Source organism: Agelaius phoeniceus, chromosome 18 (genome assembly GCF_051311805.1).
Source record: "Agelaius phoeniceus isolate bAgePho1 chromosome 18, bAgePho1.hap1, whole genome shotgun sequence".
In the NCBI taxonomy this organism is placed as follows: domain Eukaryota; kingdom Metazoa; phylum Chordata; class Aves; order Passeriformes; family Icteridae; genus Agelaius; species Agelaius phoeniceus.
In genome coordinates this window covers 11670141-11692619 of record NC_135282.1, presented here as the reverse complement: position 1 = coordinate 11692619, position 22479 = coordinate 11670141, and the positions used below count along the sequence as shown (strand labels likewise).

Sequence of the window (22479 nt, the reverse complement as noted above, 5' to 3'; positions counted from 1 at the left end):
TGTGACATGCAGTCTTCCTTTTTGCCAGGAAATCCAAATTCTGTCATGAGTCCAGCCAGTTCTGGTCAGTCAGAGGAGCAACAGTATCTGGAAAAACTCAAACAACTTTCAAAATACATCGAGCCACTCCGGAGGATGATCAATAAAATAGATAAAAATGAAGGTGAGCTTTCCTGTATTTGGCCATACATTTACCTGTGTCAGCTCTCTTATCTGCTGGAAGAAGCAATACTTTGTCTTTTGTGGTGACTTTGTCTTTTGTGGTGACTTTGTCTTTTGTGGTGACTTCTTTTCCAGAGATTTAAAATGTCAGAGCTTTTCTTTCTTGCTTCTAACTAAAGACTTTAGTGTGAGGAATGGGCAAAACCCTCATCCTTAAATTCTCATCAGTTTTTTTACTTCTGATGGTTTTGAAACATGTAGAGTTCATACTTTGCATATACTTAGGATTAGATGAAAGATCTTTAATCCTCACTTTCTTTAGTATTGGCTCATGTTTTCATTTTGACTGTGTCTCTGTCTGCAAGAATGGAAGCTTTTCTTGTAGTCACTGTTTGTTTCTCACACTGTTTCAGACAGGAAGAAGGACCTGAGTAAAATGAAGAGTCTCTTGGATATCCTGACAGACCCTTCTAAACGGTAACTTTTTCCCAGCTGTGGCAGAAATCTGTGGTTGGCCCCCAGCCCTGCTGCCACTGAGGCTGTCTCAGGCTCACACAGCAGACACACTCCAGCTGAGGTGCCTGTTTGGTGGCTGATGTGGATGAAATTTCTCCTCTTCCACAGGTGCCCCCTGAAGACGCTGCAGAAATGTGAAATTGCTCTGGAGAAGCTGAAAAATGATATGGCTGTGGTATGTAATGCTTTGTGCCAGCAGAGATAAGCAACTCATTCCAAAAGGTCTTAAGACTTGGCAGGATCATTTTTGCAGTTTTTATTACTCATGGTGTTAAAACTTCAAGTTGGACAAAATAAGAAAAAAGTGGGCAAGCATTTACTTCATGTAAGTTGCCTGTGTGTATCTTTTAACTGAATTTCAATTCCTTGTGCTTTGTGCCAAGACTTGAATAAATGTTTCTTTGGACTGTGGCTAATTTCAGGACAGCCTTCCTAAACTAAAACTGAATATGGTTTTTTTTTTTTGCTTTACTTCCTCCCTTAATATTACCATGTACAGTTTTGAGAATCATTTGCATCGGAAGTTTACTGCTATAAATTTTTTCAGACTCAACAGTAAATATTTCTATTTTTGGTGATGATTAAAGCTTCTGTTGTGTTTCAGCCAACTCCACCACCTCCCCCAGTGCCCCCCACCAAGCAGCAGTACCTGTGCCAGCCCCTCCTGGATGCTGTTCTGGCCAACATCCGCTCGCCCGTGTTCAACCACTCCCTGTACCGCACCTTCATGCCGGCCATGACGGCCATCCACGGGCAGCCCATCACGTACGTGCACAGGGCTCTGGGTGGGAGCAGAAATCCCTCTGAGGAACCATTCAAAGAATGTTTATGGATTCCTATGGGTTTATGGATTCCTTTTTCCACATGTGGAATGTTTAATGATTCCTTTTGTGGCCCGTGTCGTTGTACACAGGGCGCCCGTTGCTTCCCCTCGGAAGCGGAAATACGAAGAGGATGAAAGACAAACCATCCCAAATGTCCTGCAAGGAGAAGTTGCAAGATTAAATCCTAAATTCCTGGTGAACCTGGACCCTTCACACTGCAGTAATAATGGCACAGTTCATCTCATATGCAAGCTAGGTAAGAAGAAAGGTGGTTCCTCCCTGGGGTTCACAGGCTAGAACCCAAGCTCAGTTATGCACTAAAACCCTCCTGGCTGGCAAGAAATGCTCTGCTCTGATGGAAGTGTCTTTGCCTTTCAGATGACAAGAATCTTCCAAATGTCCCACCACTCCAGCTCAGTGTTCCTGCAGACTACCCAGATCAGAGCCCTCTGTGGATAAAGAACCCCAGGCAGTATGGTATGACATTTGTATGTGCCACTAGGGGAAGTGGGAACACTTCTTTTATTTTAGTGTTTTAATACCATTTTTATAACAACTTCCTTTATCTGTTCCCTCATTTTTCTCCAGCAGCCAATCCCTTTTTGCAGTCAGTGTACAGATACATGACTTCCAAGCTCTTGCAGCTGCCAGACAAGCATTCAGTCACAGCTCTCCTGAACACCTGGGCACAGAGCATCCGTCAGGCCTGTCTCTCTGCTGCATAACAGCTCCTGCTTCATGCAGCCAGGAAGGAACCCTCAGAGGCTGGCCAAGATCTTCCCCATGCCTCTGGAAAACCACAGCATGGGGAAGTTACTTCAGAAGAAAGAAGCCTTATGTTGTTTTGTTCCTAGGTTGGCAGGTTCAGTAGAGAACCTGATGTTAGACTTAGCTTTCATGCTTTCTATCTTCTGCCTCTGTGGACTTCTGCCAGCATTTTCAGATATACAAAATGTGTATATATGGTTCTCAAGACTGTATTTAGGATGAGTTTTTTATTGTCTTCTTAGAGAAGAAATTATTTGTGGACTTCCATCAGGGAGTCTGGTATAAGAGGGGGTAGGGAAAAATGTCCTAATTTGCTTCAAAATTTGCTCAGTGCCAGTATTTCTTTCACACTGTATGTTTTGTGACCTGACACTGCCCCAGAAATAAATGAGCTGCAACTCAAATGTGCTTGCAAACTTGCCAGTGGGTGCAGGAAATCTTTTTGACTGTTAGCTTTGCCCAGAGATGGGATAAATTACATCCTTTTAAGGCATCCCTCAAATATGTGAGATAAATCTGCATAATTATACTTGGAAGGGAGGGGGGGGAATGTGGAACCAACCAGAGCAAAAAAGGTTTCATTTTATAAAACCTTTTATAGCTTATTTTAAATGCAACTTTGTATAAATGGTTTTTGGTTAGCATGGACCAGGTTTCTCACCTCAACTGAGTAAGGTTGATGAGAAATAGGAGATCCTGCAGGGCACACTGACTTCCCCTGTAAATTCACTAAATGTGTACAGAAAGATGGGGGAACCAACACTATAAAGGCCAAGTGACACAAATCAGTCCAGCAGGTTTGTAGCTACATTTCTTCTTTTCAGAGTCCTTCTGAGGCACCTGGTTGCCAGTGGCAGTTAATGCACTGCACTGCAAATGTTTCTATACTACAGCAGTTTGTTTGAACAAAAAAGGCAAAAAACATCTCAGGAGCAGAACTGACAACTCATCCATTGTGCCTCCAACAGTGATGGGCACTCAGATCAGGCAGCAGCTGCCTTAGTCTTGGCACTGGGAATGAAAACATTTACCCCAAGTAACTCTAATTTCATGCATTTTTCATACTTCCCCGTGTGTCTAAGTTGCTCCTTCTCGAGTTCCTGAGGTGCAGGAGAATTTCAAGTATCAGATGTTCCAATTCTGTCCTGCCCCACCTCTCTGTAGGGTGCAGCAAACCCTGAAGAGTAGCTGGGCTCTCTTACAGTCGTGTCGAGAAATTGCTGTGACCTCTGTAAATCCACGTGGTGTCATCAGTTTTAGGATGTTTTTAAATGTGGGTACCTAGTAAGCACTGACTGGGGCAGCAGAATGCTGTCAGTATTTTGTACATGAGCTAATGCATTATCTGGTTGTTTCTACTGTAATAAATTTATTATTATTCCTGTGTTGGATGCTAACATTGTACTGCTCTTGCCCTGTTAGGATAGCATGGGATGAGGGTTGCTGTGTTCTGTGGGAATTGAAAACTCCCAGGCTGTGAAGGTGAGGGGACAAAATCACAAAAGGCTCAGTGTCTCCTGCACCACATCCTTCCTGTCCTCAGTGAACTGGAAGAACTGGTCAAGAGCTCAGTGATGGGATGCACCTGTGGCATGACTGCAGGTTTATAAATACTCATGGCTCATTCTTCCCCCCTCAAAAACAAAAAACCCAAACAACATATTCACTCGAGTCTACAGGAAGACTTTTATAAAAATAAAATTTACATTGATTATCTCTACAAGGCCACATCAATGTTTATAAAACTCCATTAACTTTAGTATTAAAAAATATTTTAGGAAGAGCTGATATAATTAAAACATTTTAGTCATGGAATCTCAGGCTCATCCTTAAAACATTTATTTCTAGAAGCCAGGAAGAGGAAACTAGTGTTCATGTGGTTTCCATCCTTCGAAGAAAAAAGTCATTATTACAGCATAAAGAAAATATCCAGTGAGGATAATGAATGTGCAGCCAACTGGCCCAACATAAAACCAGGATGCAAGGAAGTAGATCATCAGCAAAGAGATCAGAGTCCTGTAGCTGGCCAGAAACCTCAGGCTGATCCTGGGTCCCCAGTTCTGGCTCGTTCTGTCCCTCACCACGGGGCTGTACCTGATTTTCTGTATGAGCTGGGGGTTGGTCAGGTGATAGCGACAGAGTCTGCCAACAAAATCATCCCTGGAGCAAAGCACTTCCATCTGATCAGCAAACTGAGGAAAGAGGCATTTAAAAGTTAGTGTCCTTCTGCAAATGCTGTCATAAAGTAACTTATTTTATGATTTTCTTAGTAGAGACAGTGAGGATTATAGGGATCAAACTGCACTTTTAAACAGCAGAAATGGCTTAGGTGTGAAAACACAAGGCAAGTGTGCACTAAGAAAAGAATTTACTTTTCCTGTTTAGAAGCATTCACTCTGCATGTTACTCCCCTGCTGATCAACCATGAGTCCCTTAATAAATCACAATGCAGTGCTTTGTGTAGGAAAAGCAGAATTACAGGCAGAGAAGGAGGCCTCTACTACTAGAAAATACCCATCTAGATCACAGTGAAGAAGATGGAGTAAGAACAAACCAAGTGTCCCACAGGTACAGGTAGAAGAGGAATGTGCAGGGGGAAGGCCAGGAGGAGGAGGAGGAGCAGGAGCAGCAGGAGGAGCAGGAGGAGCAGGAGCAGGAGCAGCAGGAGGAGCAGGAGGAGGAGCAGCAGGAGGAGCAGGAGGAGGAGCAGGAGGAGCAGGAGGAGCAGGAGGAGCAGGAGCAGGAGCAGGAGGAGCAGGAGCAGGAGGAAGAGCAGGAGCAGGAGGAAGAGCAGGAGCAGGAGGAGGAGCAGGAGCAGCAGGAGCAGGAGCAGCAGGAGGAGGAGGAGGAGGAGGAGGAGGAGCAGGAGGAGCAGGAGGAGCAGGAGGAGCAGGAACAGGAGCAGCAGGAGGAGCAGGAACAGGAGCAGGAGGAGGAGCAGGAGGAGGAGGAGCAGGAGCAGCAGCAGGAGGAGGAGCAGGAGCAGGAGGAGCAGCAGGAGCAGGAGGAGGAGCAGGAGGAGGAGCAGGAGCAGGAGGAGGAGCAGGAGCAGGAGGAGCAGCAGGAGCAGGAGGAGCAGGAGCAGGAGCAGGAGGAGGAGCAGGAGCAGCAGGAGCAGGAGCAGCAGGAGGAGGAGGAGGAGGAGCAGGAGGAGCAGCAGGAGGAGCAGGAGCAGGAGGAGCAGGAGGAGCAGGAGGAGGAGGAGCAGGAGGAGGAGCAGGAGCAGGAGGAGCAGCAGGAGCAGGAGCAGCAGCAGCAGCAGCAGGAGGTCAGTGCTGTGCTCACCCTCTCGTTGAGTGCCGAGGACAGGCGGAACAGCAGCCGCACCAGAGCTGCGTTCTCGTAGCTGCGGATGGGCTGGAGCTCGGTGTCCCCCTGGTACCGCAGCTCAAACCTTCGTAAGCCATTGATGATCTACAGAGGGGAAAAGCAACACCTCATCCTGAAACAGCTTTGAACCAGCACCTCCCTTAGCCCCAGGGAAATTGCATTTCTCTTGTGTTTTCAAGAACAGCCCAGCAGTGATATGGAATGGTTTTTCTCTCACCTGGTACCTGCCAAGGGGTGTGAGGATGAGGCCATTCTCACTGGCAATGCAATCTGGAAGTTGTTTCTTTCCATTCTCATCTTGAGCTGTCCCACACTTCATCATCATCTGGGTCAGCTGGGCTTCACTCAGCTACACAAGAATAACACAGTTCTAAAGCAGGTGTTTGATCCACCCCCTATTTAATTTATTTCTCACTTCACAAACCCATTAGCCTTGGAAGCTTTTGACAGCCAGCTCAGATACCAAGAACTGCTTAAGAGCACCTCAGACATTAAAATGAGATAAACCTCTCCAGATTTGTTTGTTCTTGTCCAATTCTAGATTAGTGCTATGGTTTGTATCCCCCTTAGCCCCCAAGGAGTATCAGAGAGCTGTCTCCAAGCCAATTCTGTACAAGGGAGTGTGGCTGAGAGAAATTCATCTGTTATTTTTAAGTTTAACAGTTCATCCATAGCTGCAGTTGTATTTTTACAGCTCTACATTTAGAAGACACAGGAGAGTTTTTAAAATTGCCTGTTTGGAAACAAGAGGACAGCCTTGGTATAAACAGGTTTGGTATCAATGATACAGTCCAAAAGAGTCATCACTTAAACAAAGTGGGTTTGATACTTAAAAATTCATAACACCTAATTCCATCTACATTGAAAATGGGTTTTGAAGCAGGCAAATTGAGAAGATGTTAGAATTTACTAGCAAGGTCTCTGGACAGCTTTGTGACCCCACACAGTATAAGAGACACAGATGTACATTTGACAAATCCTGACTCTTGTTCTTGCTGCCAAGTTCTTAGAAAGATGTTACTTACCTTAAAGATCTGGCACAAATATTCCAGTGCCTTCTCTAAATATTCATCTGTTTTTTTGATGCTGTCCTGCCCAATTTCATCAAGGTCATTGCCTGTGTAGGAGCCATTCACCTCAGATGGTGTGAATCTAAACCACGAGAAGAAGGACTGGCTGGCCATGGTCTCTGCAGAATGGTCTGATATGGACTTTGCTGTCTGCTGTGCCTGACAAATTAACTGGGCCAGTTTTAACACCTAAAACAAAAACCAAAAATTGTGTGGGACAAAGATAAAGGACTACTAAGCATCAATACATGGATAAAACTGTGCCTTGACAGCTGAAAGTGAGAGCAATCCAGGCAAACCGACTCCCTTAGTGCATGTGGATTTGTGCTGTTAGCTGGATTTCCAATAGGGCAGAGGCAGTTCTGTTGGTGCATTTAAGAAACCTCAGAGCTGCTTAGGTTCTTCAGCTGCTTTTTTTCTTTTTCCTGCTGCTTTTGTCTGAGTTGCTGGTAGGTACTGATCAACCAGAAGATCACAGCAAGCATGTTTGAGAGGAAATACCATATCCTGCTCCAAGGCAGCAAGCTGTTACATGAACCTATTATTTATCAAAGAGAAGCAGATTTGTACAGCTGTGCTGGACTGAGACTCCTCAGGGTCCAGAAGAAAACTAAAATTAGGAGACTAAATTATTCAGGAATGCAGGGTGTGAAGTTTTCTACTTCTAACTTCTGATATGGATGCTCAGCACTGAGGAACATCTGTCACAGTAGAAAGGCAGGTGCAAAGGAGCTTGTTGCTTACCAAATTCCTGACTTCTGTGCCAAACATCTGTTTATACTGGAAATCCTGTCCTTCCAGGCTGTAAACATGACTCTTCACCTTAAATGAGGCATCTGTAACAGCTGGAGACCGTGATGACAAAAAACTCCCACCAAGAGTGGGGCTCATAAAAAGTCGGTGTTGACGGTGGGGAATCACAAGTTCTGGCTCCAGGAATAACTGTTCTCCTGGAATTTGAAAAAAGCACTCAAGATAATATTGGTTGCATAATATTGGTCTTGCTGGGGAAGGTCCAGCTGCCTTAAGGCTGCTGGGCAAGTTTATTTAGAAAGAGAGTTTTAAGGGGAAGGAGGCCTTAATTAGTGCTCATTATTTACTTCTCTCTGCCCAGAGCAGGAAATGTCAGCATGCATTTAATGCAGACCATACAAAGCAGCATTTTAAAGTTGTAACATTTTTCAACAAAAGGCAGTGGAGAAACATACTTCAGACATTGATACTTGTGAAATCTCACCACTCCCAAATTCACTATGTCCTAATTATGCTGAAATGCATGCATGACTCTTTTACTAAGTAAAGAGACTTTCAGAGATATATAAAGTCTAAATCCTGAAGCATATAATTAAGTAATACAAGTGTAAGAAAAACTGACAATTGTAATTGGGCTCTTTATCCTTTAAAGAAAAATTGTGAAATGCAGTCTGTGTTGATTAGAAGAGACCAATTGACAAACATTAGTGAAGACAGATTTTGAATGGCAAATAGCATGAAAAATGGGAGAGAAGTGCAGCTCTGCTAATGAGATGAGATGAGATGTAACTATTGTGAGGAAAGATTGAGACAGGACAAGACAAGATGTCAAAATATCCTTTTACCTTTCAGGATCATTTCAGCTAGGTTGGGCTGAGCAAAGACCTTAGCTACTCGGAACACCATGAGGGCATTTTTTGGACTGACCAAGTCTGTCCGAAGAGCTCTGTTGAGAAATCCCACAAACAGCTTGGTGTACATGAGCAGGTTCTCTTGAATGAAGGCAGCCCTGTCAAAGTGAGCACAGGATTTGTGAGTACAGCTATTTAAAGAACTGTTATTTGTCTTCTACCAAATAAGGCACTAAGGGAATGTTTTATACTGGCTCTGGAAAGATGGTCAATTTACACTGAGACAAAAGAATACTTTCAAAACAAAAACTAGCATTCTAAGAAATCATTCTCTAGTCTTGTAACTAAGGAATAACTGAGGAATTTAACTCAGGTTGGTGCATAGTTCCTGAAACCCTGCTGTTTTACTCAGGATCTCCTTGAGGTTTGGCTCAGATCAGTCCCAGCTGCTCCCCTCTCACCATTTCTCTGAGACGCTGCGAGGCAAAGGCTCCGTGCTCTGCGGGGGCTTCTCGGGCGCGTACCTCCAGGGCTGCAGGTAACTCAGCCACATCTCCAGAACCTGGGCAAAGTCACACATAAACCCACATGAGAGCCAGGACTTTACTGGAAAGGAAAGCAGGAAGGGCTTTTTGGTAATTTTGTTATTTGTTATATAAAGAATTCTACTGGTCTAGAAAAGAGAGATGACCAAGAAACAACAAAGACCACTAAACAGCTGCTAAACAGCAGTAACTAGTTCTAGTAACTAATAACTAGTTCTGTTGAGTACAGACTAAGTGGAGAAGCAAGTACATACTGCTCTGAAGGAGGCATCCAGAGGCCAGTGGCCAAAACAGTGCTGCAAAAAGATATAAAGCTTCTCCTGGACAAACCGAGGAATCACGACCCTGCAAAGAGATTCAAAGACAGTCACGTGTATAAACTGGCAGCAAACTTTAAAAACTAAACACCCAACCCAACACACTTCTACAAATGCAAATAGAGAAAGAACTGAGCAAAATTTGTTCCTTTTTAACTGAAACTACTTCAAGCCATTGAATTTCAACTCAAATTATTAAATACCAAATATTAAACTAATTTTGGCCGGAATCCTCTGGCAGCATTTTCTTTTCTCTATAGACTGGTGCAATAGCTGCTGCTGAAGATGCCCTCCCTCAGAGGCTGTGAGAAACGTAATCCATTAGCTCTCATATACTTTTAATAACATACTTCTGTATTTAGCATCCAAACAGCCTAATTGAACCTCTCAAAGAAAGCTGAGATGTTGATGGAGAAAGCTCAGCTTTTCAGTTCTGTACACTTCAGAGACATGCTCCTGTACCAACCTTTTAAACTCCTCCAGTGGGCTGGCTGTGTGGGAGTGGGCTGAAGGGGAGAGAGGCTCTGGTTTCAGGCTGTTGCTGAAAGCATGCAGATGCTTCACAAGCAGTCTTACCACTAGCACATGCTCTTCAGTGGGCTTGAATGACTCCTGGATTCAAAGTAAAAGAGAGGCACCTAATGAGTGTCATTTGCTAAGTCCAGGGAATTCAGGAAAATTATATTCTCAGATCAAAATACAGGAAATGCTCTTTTCCTTCTAGGTTCTTCACCATAGTTTGGTGCCACCTGATTTTGGACAGGTTTGCTCCCCAGGACAAGCTGCATCAATCTTCTGCCATCAGTTCACTAAGAAACAGCAGCAAATTTGGATTGTAAGAAAAGTTATCTACAGTACTCTAATGCACTGAATTTTGGGCTAGCTTTAAAGAACAGAATAACTTGTAGATTTTGACTTACCCTTTATTGAAAAAAGAATATTCAGCCTTTCATTATGGCTACAAGTTCCTTGCTGCAGAAGCACAGCAGGTCCTTTGCTTATACCCATGGCTGGCTGTACTGAGTTCTCCTTCCTATGCTGGTACTCAGCGGCCTTACAGGAGAGAACAATCCTGGACAGTTACAGTAAGAACAGGACCTGGTTTAAGCCCTGTGAGATCCTGTTGGTTCCAACACCCCCAGGGGAGAACAGCCTGTGTGGGAGCAGCACCAGGAGTGATGGGGAGCCACAGTGATGTTACTCCTAAGAAGGGAGTGTGTGACACAGCAGGGAGGTGAATGAGGCACAGAAGTGCTGCTTCAAAGCACCAACTCCTTTGCTACTAAGAGTAGTGAACTAATACCAATCCACCACTGAAGGCAGATTTTTGAGGTTTGTATTGTGTTTCACAAAAGTTGAGAAGAATAATGTACATGAAATGTAAGTTACAGCTGCAAATATAATGGAAAGTGCTGGAAAGGTGTATGGGATTAGCTGCAAGAAGTTTCCAGTGCTTGAGGCAGGGAGGGAGTGTCTGTGTCTGTGTCCTCTCTCAGCAATGCCTGAGGCACAGCAGATGCCTTTTTACACTCTCTGAGATTCTGAATACACTGGGACATTCCCTCCAGGCTCCATGACAGACACAGCCCTGCAGTGCAGCCAGGCCTGGGACTCTTCTCAGAGAGGGTTAAACCTTGACCAGTTCTAATGAAGGCTGGGCTTGTTTTTGCCAGCTCCAACTCATATCAGCACATTTCCAACACTCCTGGTGAGTTTATGCAAGAAGGTAGAACTCCAAGAAGTTGTGTGGTCCTTGGAGTTTGGACCAGGATCTCCACAGCAATTAGAGAGGCTCAGTACTCTGCTACAGGCCTTGAACAGGTGCAATTTTAAAAACCCCAAGCCCCCCCTGAAGGTACCTTTGGAATTTACAAAACCACCCTATTTCAATACATATTTTGGGTGATGTTAGTAGTTTCTCCACATAGCAGCTCTTATAATTTCCTCTTAGCCTGGATCACCACCATTATCAATGTCATTGGTTTAAAAACTACTTTTCCCCAAAAGGGTTTTTGTTGTCAAACCTTTTTGTACAGGATGGATGTGTGCCATTGTTAACTCTTAATACAGTAATTAAATGAATGTAACAGTAAAAAAGATTTAAAGTAGTACTTTCTGTGTTCCTTTCTAAACAGCACCTTGAGATATCATAGCACTTAATTAAAACAAAACAAAACAAAACAAAAAAAGGATTAAAGAGCAGGGAAATGCCATGTAGTGCTAAAGAGCTTTATAGTACATAAGCTCAACCCTCCCCATTCCCAAAATGAAGACCCAATGAATAAAGGGCTGAAGTAGGAAAAGAGGAATCAGCAATCTGTTCCACCAGGAATGTTTCTGCATGCACATTTCCTGAACAATCTGCAAATGTACCACTTGTGCTTTTGCAAAAGTGGACAGCCAAATTGATATTGCCACCACAAATTTAGTATTATCCAATGACATTTCCTTGGCTAAAAACCCCCAGATGTTACCTACCTTAATCTGGGTGACAGCCATGCAAATTCTGATCTTTTCTTCCACGCAAGGTTTGCTTAAATGACTACTGAGTGAGAGGCAGAAATCTGCCATTGGTGGAGACAGCTTTGGTGCCAAAAAACAGCATAGCTGGTAAGTCTTAAATTGCAAAAATGCATTTCTAGAAATCCAGTTTCCAATCAGTCCTCATAACATGCTAGAGTTTAACTCTTTTCTCCATCACCTTTGCTAACATCTCTCAGTATCTGTTTCACTGAACAATTTGGAGAATTTCAATGCAACCTTCCCAAATTATAAAACCACACCTTGGCAGAAGGAGCTGCTGTACAGCCAGCACCAATACACTTGGCAGATTATATGATGGAACAAGATTCTTAAAAAAGGAAACCAAATGAAAAGATGGTAATACTTGGTATGCGTGGAGGGCCTGGTAGCTGGATTGGGCAGGACTACCGTGGTGTTTACTGGAGATACTGAGTCGGTAGTGGAGAACCTCCAGCTGAGACAACAGAAACAAAAAGGAAGGGGGGAGGGAAAAAAGGAGAGAAGAGAGCAAGAGAAAAAAAAAAGTGAGAATGAGCCCAAGGAAGAAGGGTGGGGGGAAAAATGAACATCACAAATACAGTCAGGGACAACATATCACAATAACAACTGCAGCCACAGTATCCTCTTTTTTCTGGTGTTCAGTAGATTGATTCACAGTGTTTCTTATCCTTTGTCAACTTGGAAAAACAACTGGGAGCAAGTATCAAAAAATTGGCTGTTCTCTTTGCTGAGCTCAGAGCAAGGACTGGGGGATGTGAAACTTTTGCCAAATAAATTCCCCATTTCAGAAGTGAATTGAACTGCAGCAACAAGGATTTACACACTGTTTATTAAAAATGGAGTAGGAGAGCAATATTCTGCAAGCCTTTCTACATCTGTTTTGAAAACTTTGTCATTTCTTCCTGTTCTGCTGGAGAAGCACAGTTTGTATGTGGAAGAAGTTCAAATTGAACTTTCCTGTCCAGAGAAATCCTGTGTATTCTCTCTACTTAAAGGCCATTTGGGAAGGCTGCAGTTCCTGTGAATTTCCTCAAAAAAGGAAATTACTTTTGCTGTTAGGGAAACATTACACATGTAAAAAGGCAAAGACATGCCTAGCACAGGTATGCTGATGCAAAAGGCACCTTGCCATAACACTGAAGTCTCTGCAAGCCTCAGTCAGATCCCTCCTTGAAGGAACAACCTGACCAGCATTTTCTGACTGTAACAGTGAAGAGGATACTGTAGCAACAGTGACACACATGTATGAAATTAATGAAAAAACATAAAACAAAAAATGTACACTACACAGACCCCAATGACTGTTGTCAGGCATCTAAACTAACTCTCCAGATCACACCTCTGCTGTCTTTCAACAGCCTCTAGCCCATCTCCTCTGCTGACAGTTTGGCAGCTTTTGGTTCCACACCCTTGGAGTGGCAGGATGGCTCCTGCAGGCTCCCCAGGAGCTTGGGCAGATTGTCTGCTTCCAAACTGACTCCCTGCCACAGGAACCTGCAACCCCCTGGATTTTCATGGGTGTTCCACATGCAGTGCTGGGGGCTGAACACCTGGCATTGGAAGGTCAGGAAGCATGACATAAAGTTTGATCAAACTACTTCTTTTTAAGTGTTTCTTGTGGTAACAGCAGAAGGGAATAGGAAAAAAAGCTGCTGCACACTTGGACTCTAGATCATCAGAGAGAGAAAAAACAAACAGACAAAAGAATTGGAAAATAGTTGAATTAAAAGGGAAAACAATGACAGCATAGCAAATGGCATCAACCTCAGGCTCACAGCAGACCCAAGAAGATTTCAAAGCTGTAATGTGTATCTTCTCAAAAGAAATTGTTTACTATTCATTCCCATTCCACTGCCTTCTACTTACAAAGGGAAGTCTGTGATGATATTACCAAGGCTTAAGGAAAAATCTATGACTCTCCTTCTCAAGGAAGTTACTTATCTGAGATCTCTTTGGCCCATGAAAGCAAACAAATCTGGCTGCTGGACAAAGAGTGAGCAAGTTCTGCAGAACCTCATCCCACCTTCCAAAACAGACATGCAGCCATTGCAAAACACTGATGGTCAAAGAGCTCTGATCCAGCACTGAATGGTCACTGATTACCCTTCCTCCCAAACACACAGAAGGCTAAATGCAATCAAGTGAACTTGCAGAATTATCAATCATTTGAAGAATAAGGAATTGGGCCATCTTGGGTTTCCAGTCAAGGTCTTTAATGCTTGTGTTAAAACAGAACTTCCACTTTTGGATGTTCTACTTCCTCATCTGAGGAACTACAAGGCAGACTGCTCTCCTCAGCCCACCCAGGCTACAAAGCTCAGTTTAAGCATCACAGGCTAATGAACAGTCCTGCCCCCAGCTGATCTGGAACCTTTCCTCAGTCCTGCAGGAGAGATCCTTCATCCATTCATGTAGCTCAGGGGGAATTTCAATCCCCCATTCCACTGCTCCACCCCCCCAAAGAGGAAGACTTCCTATTTTACGTGTTCATGATTACTTCCCATCAAAAATGAAACTAAAATACCATCAGGCAGTTATGGCCTCAGGCTGTGGCTCAACACACCTTGTGGAGGATCCTGAAGTGCTGATTTCAGAGAACTGTAAGCTCTACCTAGGCCCTACTCCACCATAAGGTGCAGAGGCATTGTCTGCAACTGCTGCTCCCTAGTGCTAGAAGAAAGCATCTGAAATACAGAGGGTGAACAGAGGAGAGAAGTTTAAAGCAATCATCATTTCTGGCCTAAGCACAGCGCTTGATGCACAGAGACTGGACAGACAGACAGACCAAAGGTACTTCAAGCAAAGCCTTTCCATCACAGGTGCACAGCCATGCTGCTGGGAGTCCCAAGTGGAGACTTTGCAACATTAGTGAGTTTGCATTTTGACCTCAACTTTGACAATAAAAGACAAACCCCATCACATTTCAGCTCTCCAATGTTTTTCCCTAGCAAAATATAAATGTGTTTTATTTCATATCCTGTGGAGTGAAGGATTAGAATTTTTCAGTCAACTCCCATATTGCACTTCCACACAGGAATAAATCCTGAGTAACTTTGATTATTTCTCTCCCCTTCTATGAAAGTCCCACTGTGACCCAGAGGGAATTCAGAGGATCAGTATTTTCTCCTTCAAATTCCCTTTACAATTATAATGCCTTCAATCTTAGCCTCCCCAACACTTACTTACTTCTTACATGCAGTAGTTTGTTACTGAACAGGCCACCACAAACTGCTTACAACAGTGTATTATCTGAGCAAGAGTTTGTCAGATAATCCAAATTCTGTAGCTACAGAACTGCTTCTGACACCATTATGGTGAAAAGCACATTTTGGAACATGAAACAATAAAAATAGCAGTTTAGAAAGATTTTTTAAGATTTGGATTTAGGCTAAAAATGGTTATGGATGTTCGAAATTACTAATTGGTATTTCAGTAACAGTTGCTATCTCTGCTGGAAATCAATTTTGGCTATTTTTAGCAGTCATGTTGCCCCAGTGGGATTTAACACAATGGTTTTATAGTGGCATCTTCTCAATCATTAGTACTTTGATGTTCAGATTGTTGTGACCATCCCACAAACTCATCTTGAACAAAAAAAAGAAACGAAAACCAGAACAAAACTAACACAACTTCTGCAATGAAGGCAAATCTGGATGACACACTTATTCACAACATTCTTTGTAACTGGATAATCAACTCTGGCACACTTATGTAGATACTCTCCTAAGTTATTTCTTTCCTTTGGACCAATACACAAAAATAAATTCTGCACAGAACAGGAGATTTACCCCAAGGTAAGAGCTCAACCACCAGGTGATGTGCACAAGTGCAGTACAAACTATTACCTTGACGTGAGGGGACTGCATTTTCTGATACATTTCCAGTGAGTAATGATGAAGCCACATTTCAACAAAGATCTGCAAAACAAGCATTTTCTCAGCTAGGGAAAGAGAAGCAATCCCACACTGTCAGTCAGAAGATAATATAAGGAAGACCACAGTATATAACTTGAAAACTGAGCTGTACTGGTAAATAGACAGCACCTATTCAAGATGTTCCAGGTAATGCCAATGGCTGAGATGACAAACTCTCAGCACCTGCCAGGTATCAATTGCTCAGCAACGTGAGAGGAACTTATTTCAGAATAATTGCTAAATCCAGATTTTCTTTTCCTTCCCTTGATAATGAACAAAACCAACTTGGCTGTGTTTAACCTTTGCTTTTGCATAGAGCATAGAACTGGTGTAAGATTTAAAAAAGAAAATCAGATGCAGAAACTTTTCCAGAAAAAAATACTCAAATGCCTGAGATCAGTTGTTAGATCCTTAGTCTAAGAAAAGGTATTAAGGTATTATTATAAGGTATTATAAAAATTATTATAAAATTATAATAATAATAATATAAATATTTATTTTATAATGATATAAAATAAATTTTATAAATAATATTTTTATATTATAATAATATAAATAAAATTTTATAAATAAAATATAATTTATATTATATATATATAATTTATATTATAAATTTTTATTTTATAATAATAAAAATTATTATAAAAAAGGTATTAAGGTATTATAAAAGGTATTATTTCCAAGCTAGAGCTGAACAGCCTCACAGTGGTTCTTTGCTGCATTAACAGGAAGCAACAGCTGCACTGCTCAATTCCAAAACCAAGCTAAAGCAAACTGGCCAATCTGCTTCTGCTTTAACAAGAAGAGATCCCTCAGTGAGCAGGGCATTTCCTTCCTTAAATGCCAGGTACCTGAAGCAGTGTTTCTGATCTCCAGATCTCCTGGGAGGCTGGGTCAGCGTTCACAGAGGGCTGGTGGGCAATGTGCCTCTTCAGCAGGCTGGTGTGGTGCATGCCATAGGAGGAGAAAGGCACTGCTGGGGACCTGGAGGACAAATGCATGGAATGACACAAGTCAGGAGGGCTCAGTGCAGCACAGGGGGATGGAGGGATGTGTCACTGCTTTGAATCACTATTTTATACACTTTAAAACAGTCTTTCAAACTGCATAATTGATTACACATTTCAAACTTCTGCAACTTCCTGTAATTACCAATTACTTCAACTCTAACCATAACCAAACACTGCACCACTGTTCCTATGTAGTAAGATCACACACAGATCAAGTGTGGAGGTGTTTCTATAGTTTGGTTTTGTTCCAACAAGCCATATTTTGCCTGCACTGTTCCCACAATTTTCCCCTGACACTGGAGCCATTACCTGGGAGTAGGGGAAGGGATGGCTCCCCCAGGGTTTGAAGAAGGTGGGGGAAGGACACTTCCCTCTGTGGGCAGGAAACACTTGAGGTACGTGTCCACCAGGATGAAATAAGCACTGTTGGAAGGGCTGACGTGGTGGGTGACAGGTGAGTTCTGCAAGAGACACACAGGTGTACCTGGGGTTAAACACTGCTGCTTTAAACCAGTGCTGGGGGGTTATGTCAGACCCCCTCAGCATAAAAAAGCAGAAGCCCAGTGTTAGAAAGGGTGAAGTGGCAGCAAAGAGCCCTGGGAGCAAAGGAAAAGGAGCTGTGACAGAAGGGCTGCAGCAATGACTGTAACCAAGCAGAAGAGAGGTAACAACAGCCAGAGGAACCAAAAATCACAGCCCACAGCAGCAAGCTGTGGCTCTGACTGTGGAGAAACCCTCACTGGGTACAGGGGGACAGAAACCATTTGGAACCCACTGCCTGCTCCCTGCTGCCATGACTGCTTACTGGTGAATCCAGGGTGGGTATTTTGTTTAGTATCCAGTCTTGGATCACCAAGTGAACCAAAGCAATAACAAATTCCAACAGAACAGATGAAACTGCTGTTCATTTAGCTACACAGCACCCCAGCAGGCTCTTAAGAGAATGATGGAGAAAGGCCAATACTATTTTAAGGGGGAAAACGTGAAAGGTACTTACCTTCTGTGTAATCAAACTGATTGCAAAGTAAAACATGTAATATTCAAATGGATCTGGAAGAACAGAGTTAAGGATCACATAATAAAAGCAGGTACAGCTGTTGGATATTGGGAGATGCTGAATAAACACTACATTTGTAATTTGTCAATGCTAAGTACATTGCTAGAGCTTTTGAGCAAATTCAGCCTTGGCTTCTTGCTCTCCAGCTGGCTGAAACATTGGTGATTGAGGGGTTCTCTGTGTGACAAAGTGTTCTGTGCTACTCTTGGCACATCTGACTACTTCAAACTGAAACCAGCACAGCTCCAGCTACACTGCTTCCAAAATTCTCCAGCTGCAAAGTGAACGTGCCCTTTTCCTACTATATTGCATAAACTACAAGCAGTTACAAAAACAAAAATTGTGAAATACAGCCTCTGCTGAGAAACACTGGGAATTTTGTTGTTGACTTGATTAAGGCCAGAAATTCCTCCAAGAAGGGTTGACAAGAGGACACGTTTATTTTAAATTGTAATCTAAACATTTTTAATCAGCCCAAACTCTTCAGCATGACCATGATTTACCCCACACTGATAAGAAATGTTTAACAGAAACACTCATGATCTCTCAGTTTTAGATATTTTAAAAATAAGATACTCAACAATTAAAAGGATACTAAGAGCCAAATTCAAACCTAAACCACCAGATGAAGGAAACTGGACTTTGTTGTGGTATAAAGAGCACTCTGGGAGAACCTGCTCTTGTATTGAAGCCTTCACAGGGCCCTGAAAGAGAGAGTAATGGAATATTAATGGAATATTAATCTGGCTCCTCAGCATATTGCAAAGTAAGATTTCAGATGGTGAGTTCTGCATTCTGGGCTGATCTCTACATTCAGCTCAGTGATTTTATTGCATTGCAGCAGTTCTGTGTCCAAATGCAGCGTTGAACAGGGAAAGTTGAAAACTCTCAACTTTCTCTCTGAAAATGAGTATTCAGTATTTTTTAAATTTACATTCAGTATTTTTTTAAAAAGCCTTCACAGTAACTTTCCCAGTTGAAGTGGGAGCAGCAGAGTATTGCTGTTTGGCTGCTGGTTTTGTCAGGTAACTGAGCTGTGGACCAGCAATTATCATATAGTTAAATGAGGTTTCCTTTTGTCAAAGCCTGTAGGACTATCTGAACCATTTCTAGACAGTATGTAGGTGGTAGCAAGAAACACAGCAAAACAGCTCTGCAGATGAACACTTCTGCTGGAAATGTGACACTTCACATCCAGGAGAGCAGTCAGACTTCAAACACACAGGCACACACACAGGCTCTGTGATAAACTTAGAAAACTACTTTCAATCCTGCAACTACCAATAACCAACAACTCTGTCTGGGGACAGAGTAAGAATCCCAGTGCAGCTTTCTTGGCTGAACACACACATCCAGCTGCTGAGAACCACAATCTCCTAGAGATTTCATGGCTGGGACTCTCCTCCTCCACTCAAGAGCCATTTCAAGAAATGGGGTCTGCTCCTAACCTGGAGCACTGAGGCCACACTTTGGCCTACACTGAAATGTAAGTACAAAGTGCATGTCAAGTTCCAACAGCTGCCACAACAACTCCATTCCCTTGTTACAAACTATTCAGTTACTCACTGGAAGATATGAGACTGGGAAATCATATCTGTACTCTTCTGCTTGGAGTTTGTAAACCAGCTTCATCATTGGGCCACTGCAAACAAGCATCAGAAAGGGAATCCCATGGTGAATAAAAACCCCTCTGTTGCCTCACTTCTGTGAGCTTAGCTTTGCACAGTGGAAAAAGGCCAAACACTGGTCATTTGTTCACCAATTCATTTCTTAATCTGTGCTGAAAGTAATGAGTTCACCTGGGATCCAGGAAATCCAAAGCCACAGAATATTCATTAGGGTTTGTTCTTCCCTGCAGGCAGCGAAGGTTCCAGCCCACAACGATGCCATCCAGGCTGCCAAAAATGCTCTCCACCAGCCACGGGAAGATGCCATGGAGTTCCTGCAGGGAAAACAGACAAAAAGAATTCATGTGCACAATTCCTCACTTAGACAATCTCTCCTGCATGTACTAGAACACACAGGGATATGTCAGCCATTTATTTATGGCTGTTTCTGGGTTATCACTGGGCAGATCATCCATTCAAAACATTGCACTACAGCATGGCAATAATGGGACACCTATCCTGATTTCTGATCCTACTGAAGTTACAACAATGCTCATCAGCATCACTTGCAGTTATTTGCCACATTTTAAAAACAAGTTTTCTTTGTAAACTGAGGCTGAAAAGTATTAATAAAGGGTGGTGAAATGAAACAACCCCTTAATGACTAGGAAAGGTTCTTAATTCTTGGCCACACTGCATTCCCACTGCTTCAATGGAGGTCCCCAAAACCCAGAATCAGTTAGGTTGGAAAAGAGCTGAGATCATCGAGCCCATCCTGTGACCAGACACACCGAGTCAACCAGACCCTGGCACTGGGTGCCACTTCCCTGAGCACCTCCCTGGGCAGCCCTTTCCAGACAGATTGTCTTGATAAGACAGAGAGGAACAATCTAAGCAGTAATATAAAAACCAGTTTCCCTGAATCATGCCAAGCAGGGAGGTTCTGGAGAGGCAGGGGCTGCTCACCTTGGCAGGCAGCTCCTCGATGATGGTCTCCAGATCGCGGCACCTCTGCGCGAAGGGTTTATTGACACAATCCGCCTTCAGCGTGGCCTGGTACAAACCACAAGGGAAATGCGATCACGGCTGCCGGGCCGGGCAGGACAGCACTCACCGCGGCAATCCCCCCTCAGCATTCCCTCAGGACAGCACTCACCGCGACAATCCCCCCTCAGCATTCCCTCAGGACAGCACTCACCGCGGCCATGAGCGCCACAATCCCCCCTCAGCATTCCCTCAGGACAGCACTCACCGCGGCCATGAGCGCCACAATCCCCCCTCAGCATTCCCTCAGGACAGCACTCACCGCGGCCATGACCGCGCAATCCCCCCTCAGCATTCCCGCCACACCCGAGGCTGCAGCGGCCGGGACAGCACAGCAGCTCCATGCACCGAGACACCGCTGAGTGCCCGCCCGGCCCGGCCCGTTCCCGGTGCATTCCCCCAGCAGGAGGAGGAGGAGGAGGATGAGGAGGAGGAGGAGGAGGCCGTGTCCCCACACCCACCAGCAGGAAGCTGGGCTGCTGCAGGTGCGGCCCGGCCATGCCGCCGCTCCGCTCCCGGCCCTCAGAGCCCTCAGCGCCCTCAGCGCGGACCCCGCTCGCTCCCCGCGCCCGCGCGGCCCTTGCGCGTCACGGCTCGCGCGGATGACGTCACGGCGGCGTTGCCATGGAGACGGCCCGCGCTGAGGGCGGGCAGGGCCGCGGCCATGGCAGAGCCAGGGAATGGCCCGAGCTGGGAGCGCCCCTCAGGGATCACCGAGGGCACCCAGCAATCCCACCCTGTGCCTGTCTGTCTGAGGGCGTTATCCAAACACTCCTTGAACTATGCCAGCTTTGCCCTGGGGAGCCTCTTCCAGTGCTCAGCCACCCTCTGGGTAAGAACCTTTTCCCGGTACCCAGCCTAAACTCCCCTGACTCAGCTTTGTGCCATTTCCTCGAGTTCTGTCCCTGGTCACCAGAGATGGGATCAGTGCCTGCCCCTGCACTGAGGATTTTGAAGACCACGATGATGTTTCCCTTCAGTTTCTCCAAGGTGAACAAAGGGCCCTCAGCCGCTCCTCATGAGGCTTCCCCTCCAGACCCCTCCCCATCCCTCATTTGGACGGTCTCTAATAGCTTAACGTCATTTTTACACTGTGGTGCCTAAAACAGCACACAACATTCAAGGTGAGGCTGCCCCAATGCAGAGCACAGTGGGACAATCCCCTCTCTTGCCCGGCTGGCCATTCTGATGTCCCCAGGACGCGCTGCCCCTCAGGGATCACCGAGTGCACAGGACACCCCCGCAATCCCACCCTGTGCCTGCCTGCCTGAGGGCGTTATCCAAACACTCTTTGAATTATGCCAGGTTTGCCCTGGGGAGCCTCTTCCAGTGCTCAGCCACCCTCTGGGTAAGAACCTTTTCCCGGTCTCCAGCCTAAACTCCCCTGACTCAGCTTTGTGCCATTTCCTCGAGTTCTGTCCCTGGTCACCAGAGATGGGATCAGTGCCTGCCCCTGCACTGCTCCTGTGAAGGTGTTTGTGAAAAACGCCAATCACGTTTTTAAAATTTTAAAAGTTTAATAGTAATAAAATGGTTATAAAAATAGTAATACAATTAGAGCAATAATAATTTGGACAATTTGAATTAGGATAATATAAGACAATAGAGACTAAGAGTTACGGACGTCCAGGTACCTCCTTCTGGGCAAAATAAGCCCCAAAAAGGACCCGGGTTAACAGAGGATTAACCCTTAAAAACAACAGCCTGTTGCATATTCATACACCTCATCCATGATGCAGAAATTCCATTCAAACACAGGATTCTGTCTGGTTATTGTTAACTTCTTCCTCTGAATCCTAGCAGCGTCTTTGAGGTGGGAAGAAGTTTGTTTCTTCTGATAAGAGGGCAATAAATTCTTTTTCTCTGAAGGATTCAGGTGTCTTGTGGCTGCTATCTCAGTGCAAGTCCTTTCTTTAAAAAAGTATCCTACACAGCATAGTTTCTATTTTAACATTTTGTTATAACCTAAAACTATATTTAACACATTACTTAAGAGAATTAATACAGCATAACTCTCTAACATAGCACATATAATATTCATTTTAATATTTGCGAAAAGCCAATCATAAAATAGGCATTTTTCACACGTGTCCTGTGCTGGGTGTGGTGCACACACGTGTGTGTGACCTGTCCTGGTGGGATTCCTGCCGTGTCCTACACGTCCCTTTGTAGATGTAGACTGGCTGTG

At 44.1% G+C, this 22479-nt stretch overlaps 2 protein-coding genes across 6 annotated transcripts in view; one reads left to right on the top strand and one right to left on the bottom strand.

Annotated features, from left to right (window-relative positions):
• MED15 (mediator complex subunit 15) overlaps nucleotides 1-3656 on the top strand; it is a 29589-nt gene extending 25933 nt beyond the window's left edge. For 3 of the 4 annotated variants that reach the window (XM_054645668.2, XM_054645663.2, XM_054645667.2), the window contains 7 exons: nucleotides 29-163; nucleotides 576-639; nucleotides 787-853; nucleotides 1283-1443; nucleotides 1592-1758; nucleotides 1881-1979; nucleotides 2091-3656. In XM_054645668.2, the coding sequence (XP_054501643.1) occupies nucleotides 29-163; nucleotides 576-639; nucleotides 787-853; nucleotides 1283-1443; nucleotides 1592-1758; nucleotides 1881-1979; nucleotides 2091-2227 (830 nt within the window). In that variant the 3' untranslated portion in view covers nucleotides 2228-3656. The remainder of the gene's footprint in view (nucleotides 1-28; nucleotides 164-575; nucleotides 640-786; nucleotides 854-1282; nucleotides 1444-1591; nucleotides 1759-1880; nucleotides 1980-2090) is intronic. The other variant, XM_054645664.2, reaches the window with a different exon arrangement.
• A 281-nt stretch (nucleotides 3657-3937) lies between these two features.
• On the bottom strand, nucleotides 3938-20906 carry SMPD4 (sphingomyelin phosphodiesterase 4). 2 transcript variants are annotated; one of them, XM_054645660.2, is made up of 19 exons: nucleotides 20753-20906; nucleotides 20214-20300; nucleotides 19440-19582; nucleotides 19207-19282; nucleotides 18236-18344; nucleotides 17581-17633; nucleotides 16893-17044; nucleotides 16425-16557; nucleotides 15505-15576; nucleotides 12024-12113; nucleotides 9603-9748; nucleotides 9074-9164; nucleotides 8736-8836; nucleotides 8269-8432; nucleotides 7415-7620; nucleotides 6626-6859; nucleotides 5818-5949; nucleotides 5556-5684; nucleotides 3938-4462 (listed from the first exon to the last, which is right to left on the bottom strand). In XM_054645660.2, the coding sequence occupies exons 1-19, from the start codon at nucleotides 20789-20791 to the stop codon at nucleotides 4136-4138; spliced, it is 2484 nt and encodes an 827-aa protein (XP_054501635.2). In that variant the 5' UTR covers nucleotides 20792-20906; the 3' UTR covers nucleotides 3938-4135. The 2 variants fall into 2 exon arrangements, with proteins under 2 accessions (XP_054501635.2, XP_054501637.2); XM_054645662.2 differs by lacking the exon at nucleotides 12024-12113.
• Nucleotides 20907-22479: the final 1573 nt, after the last annotated feature.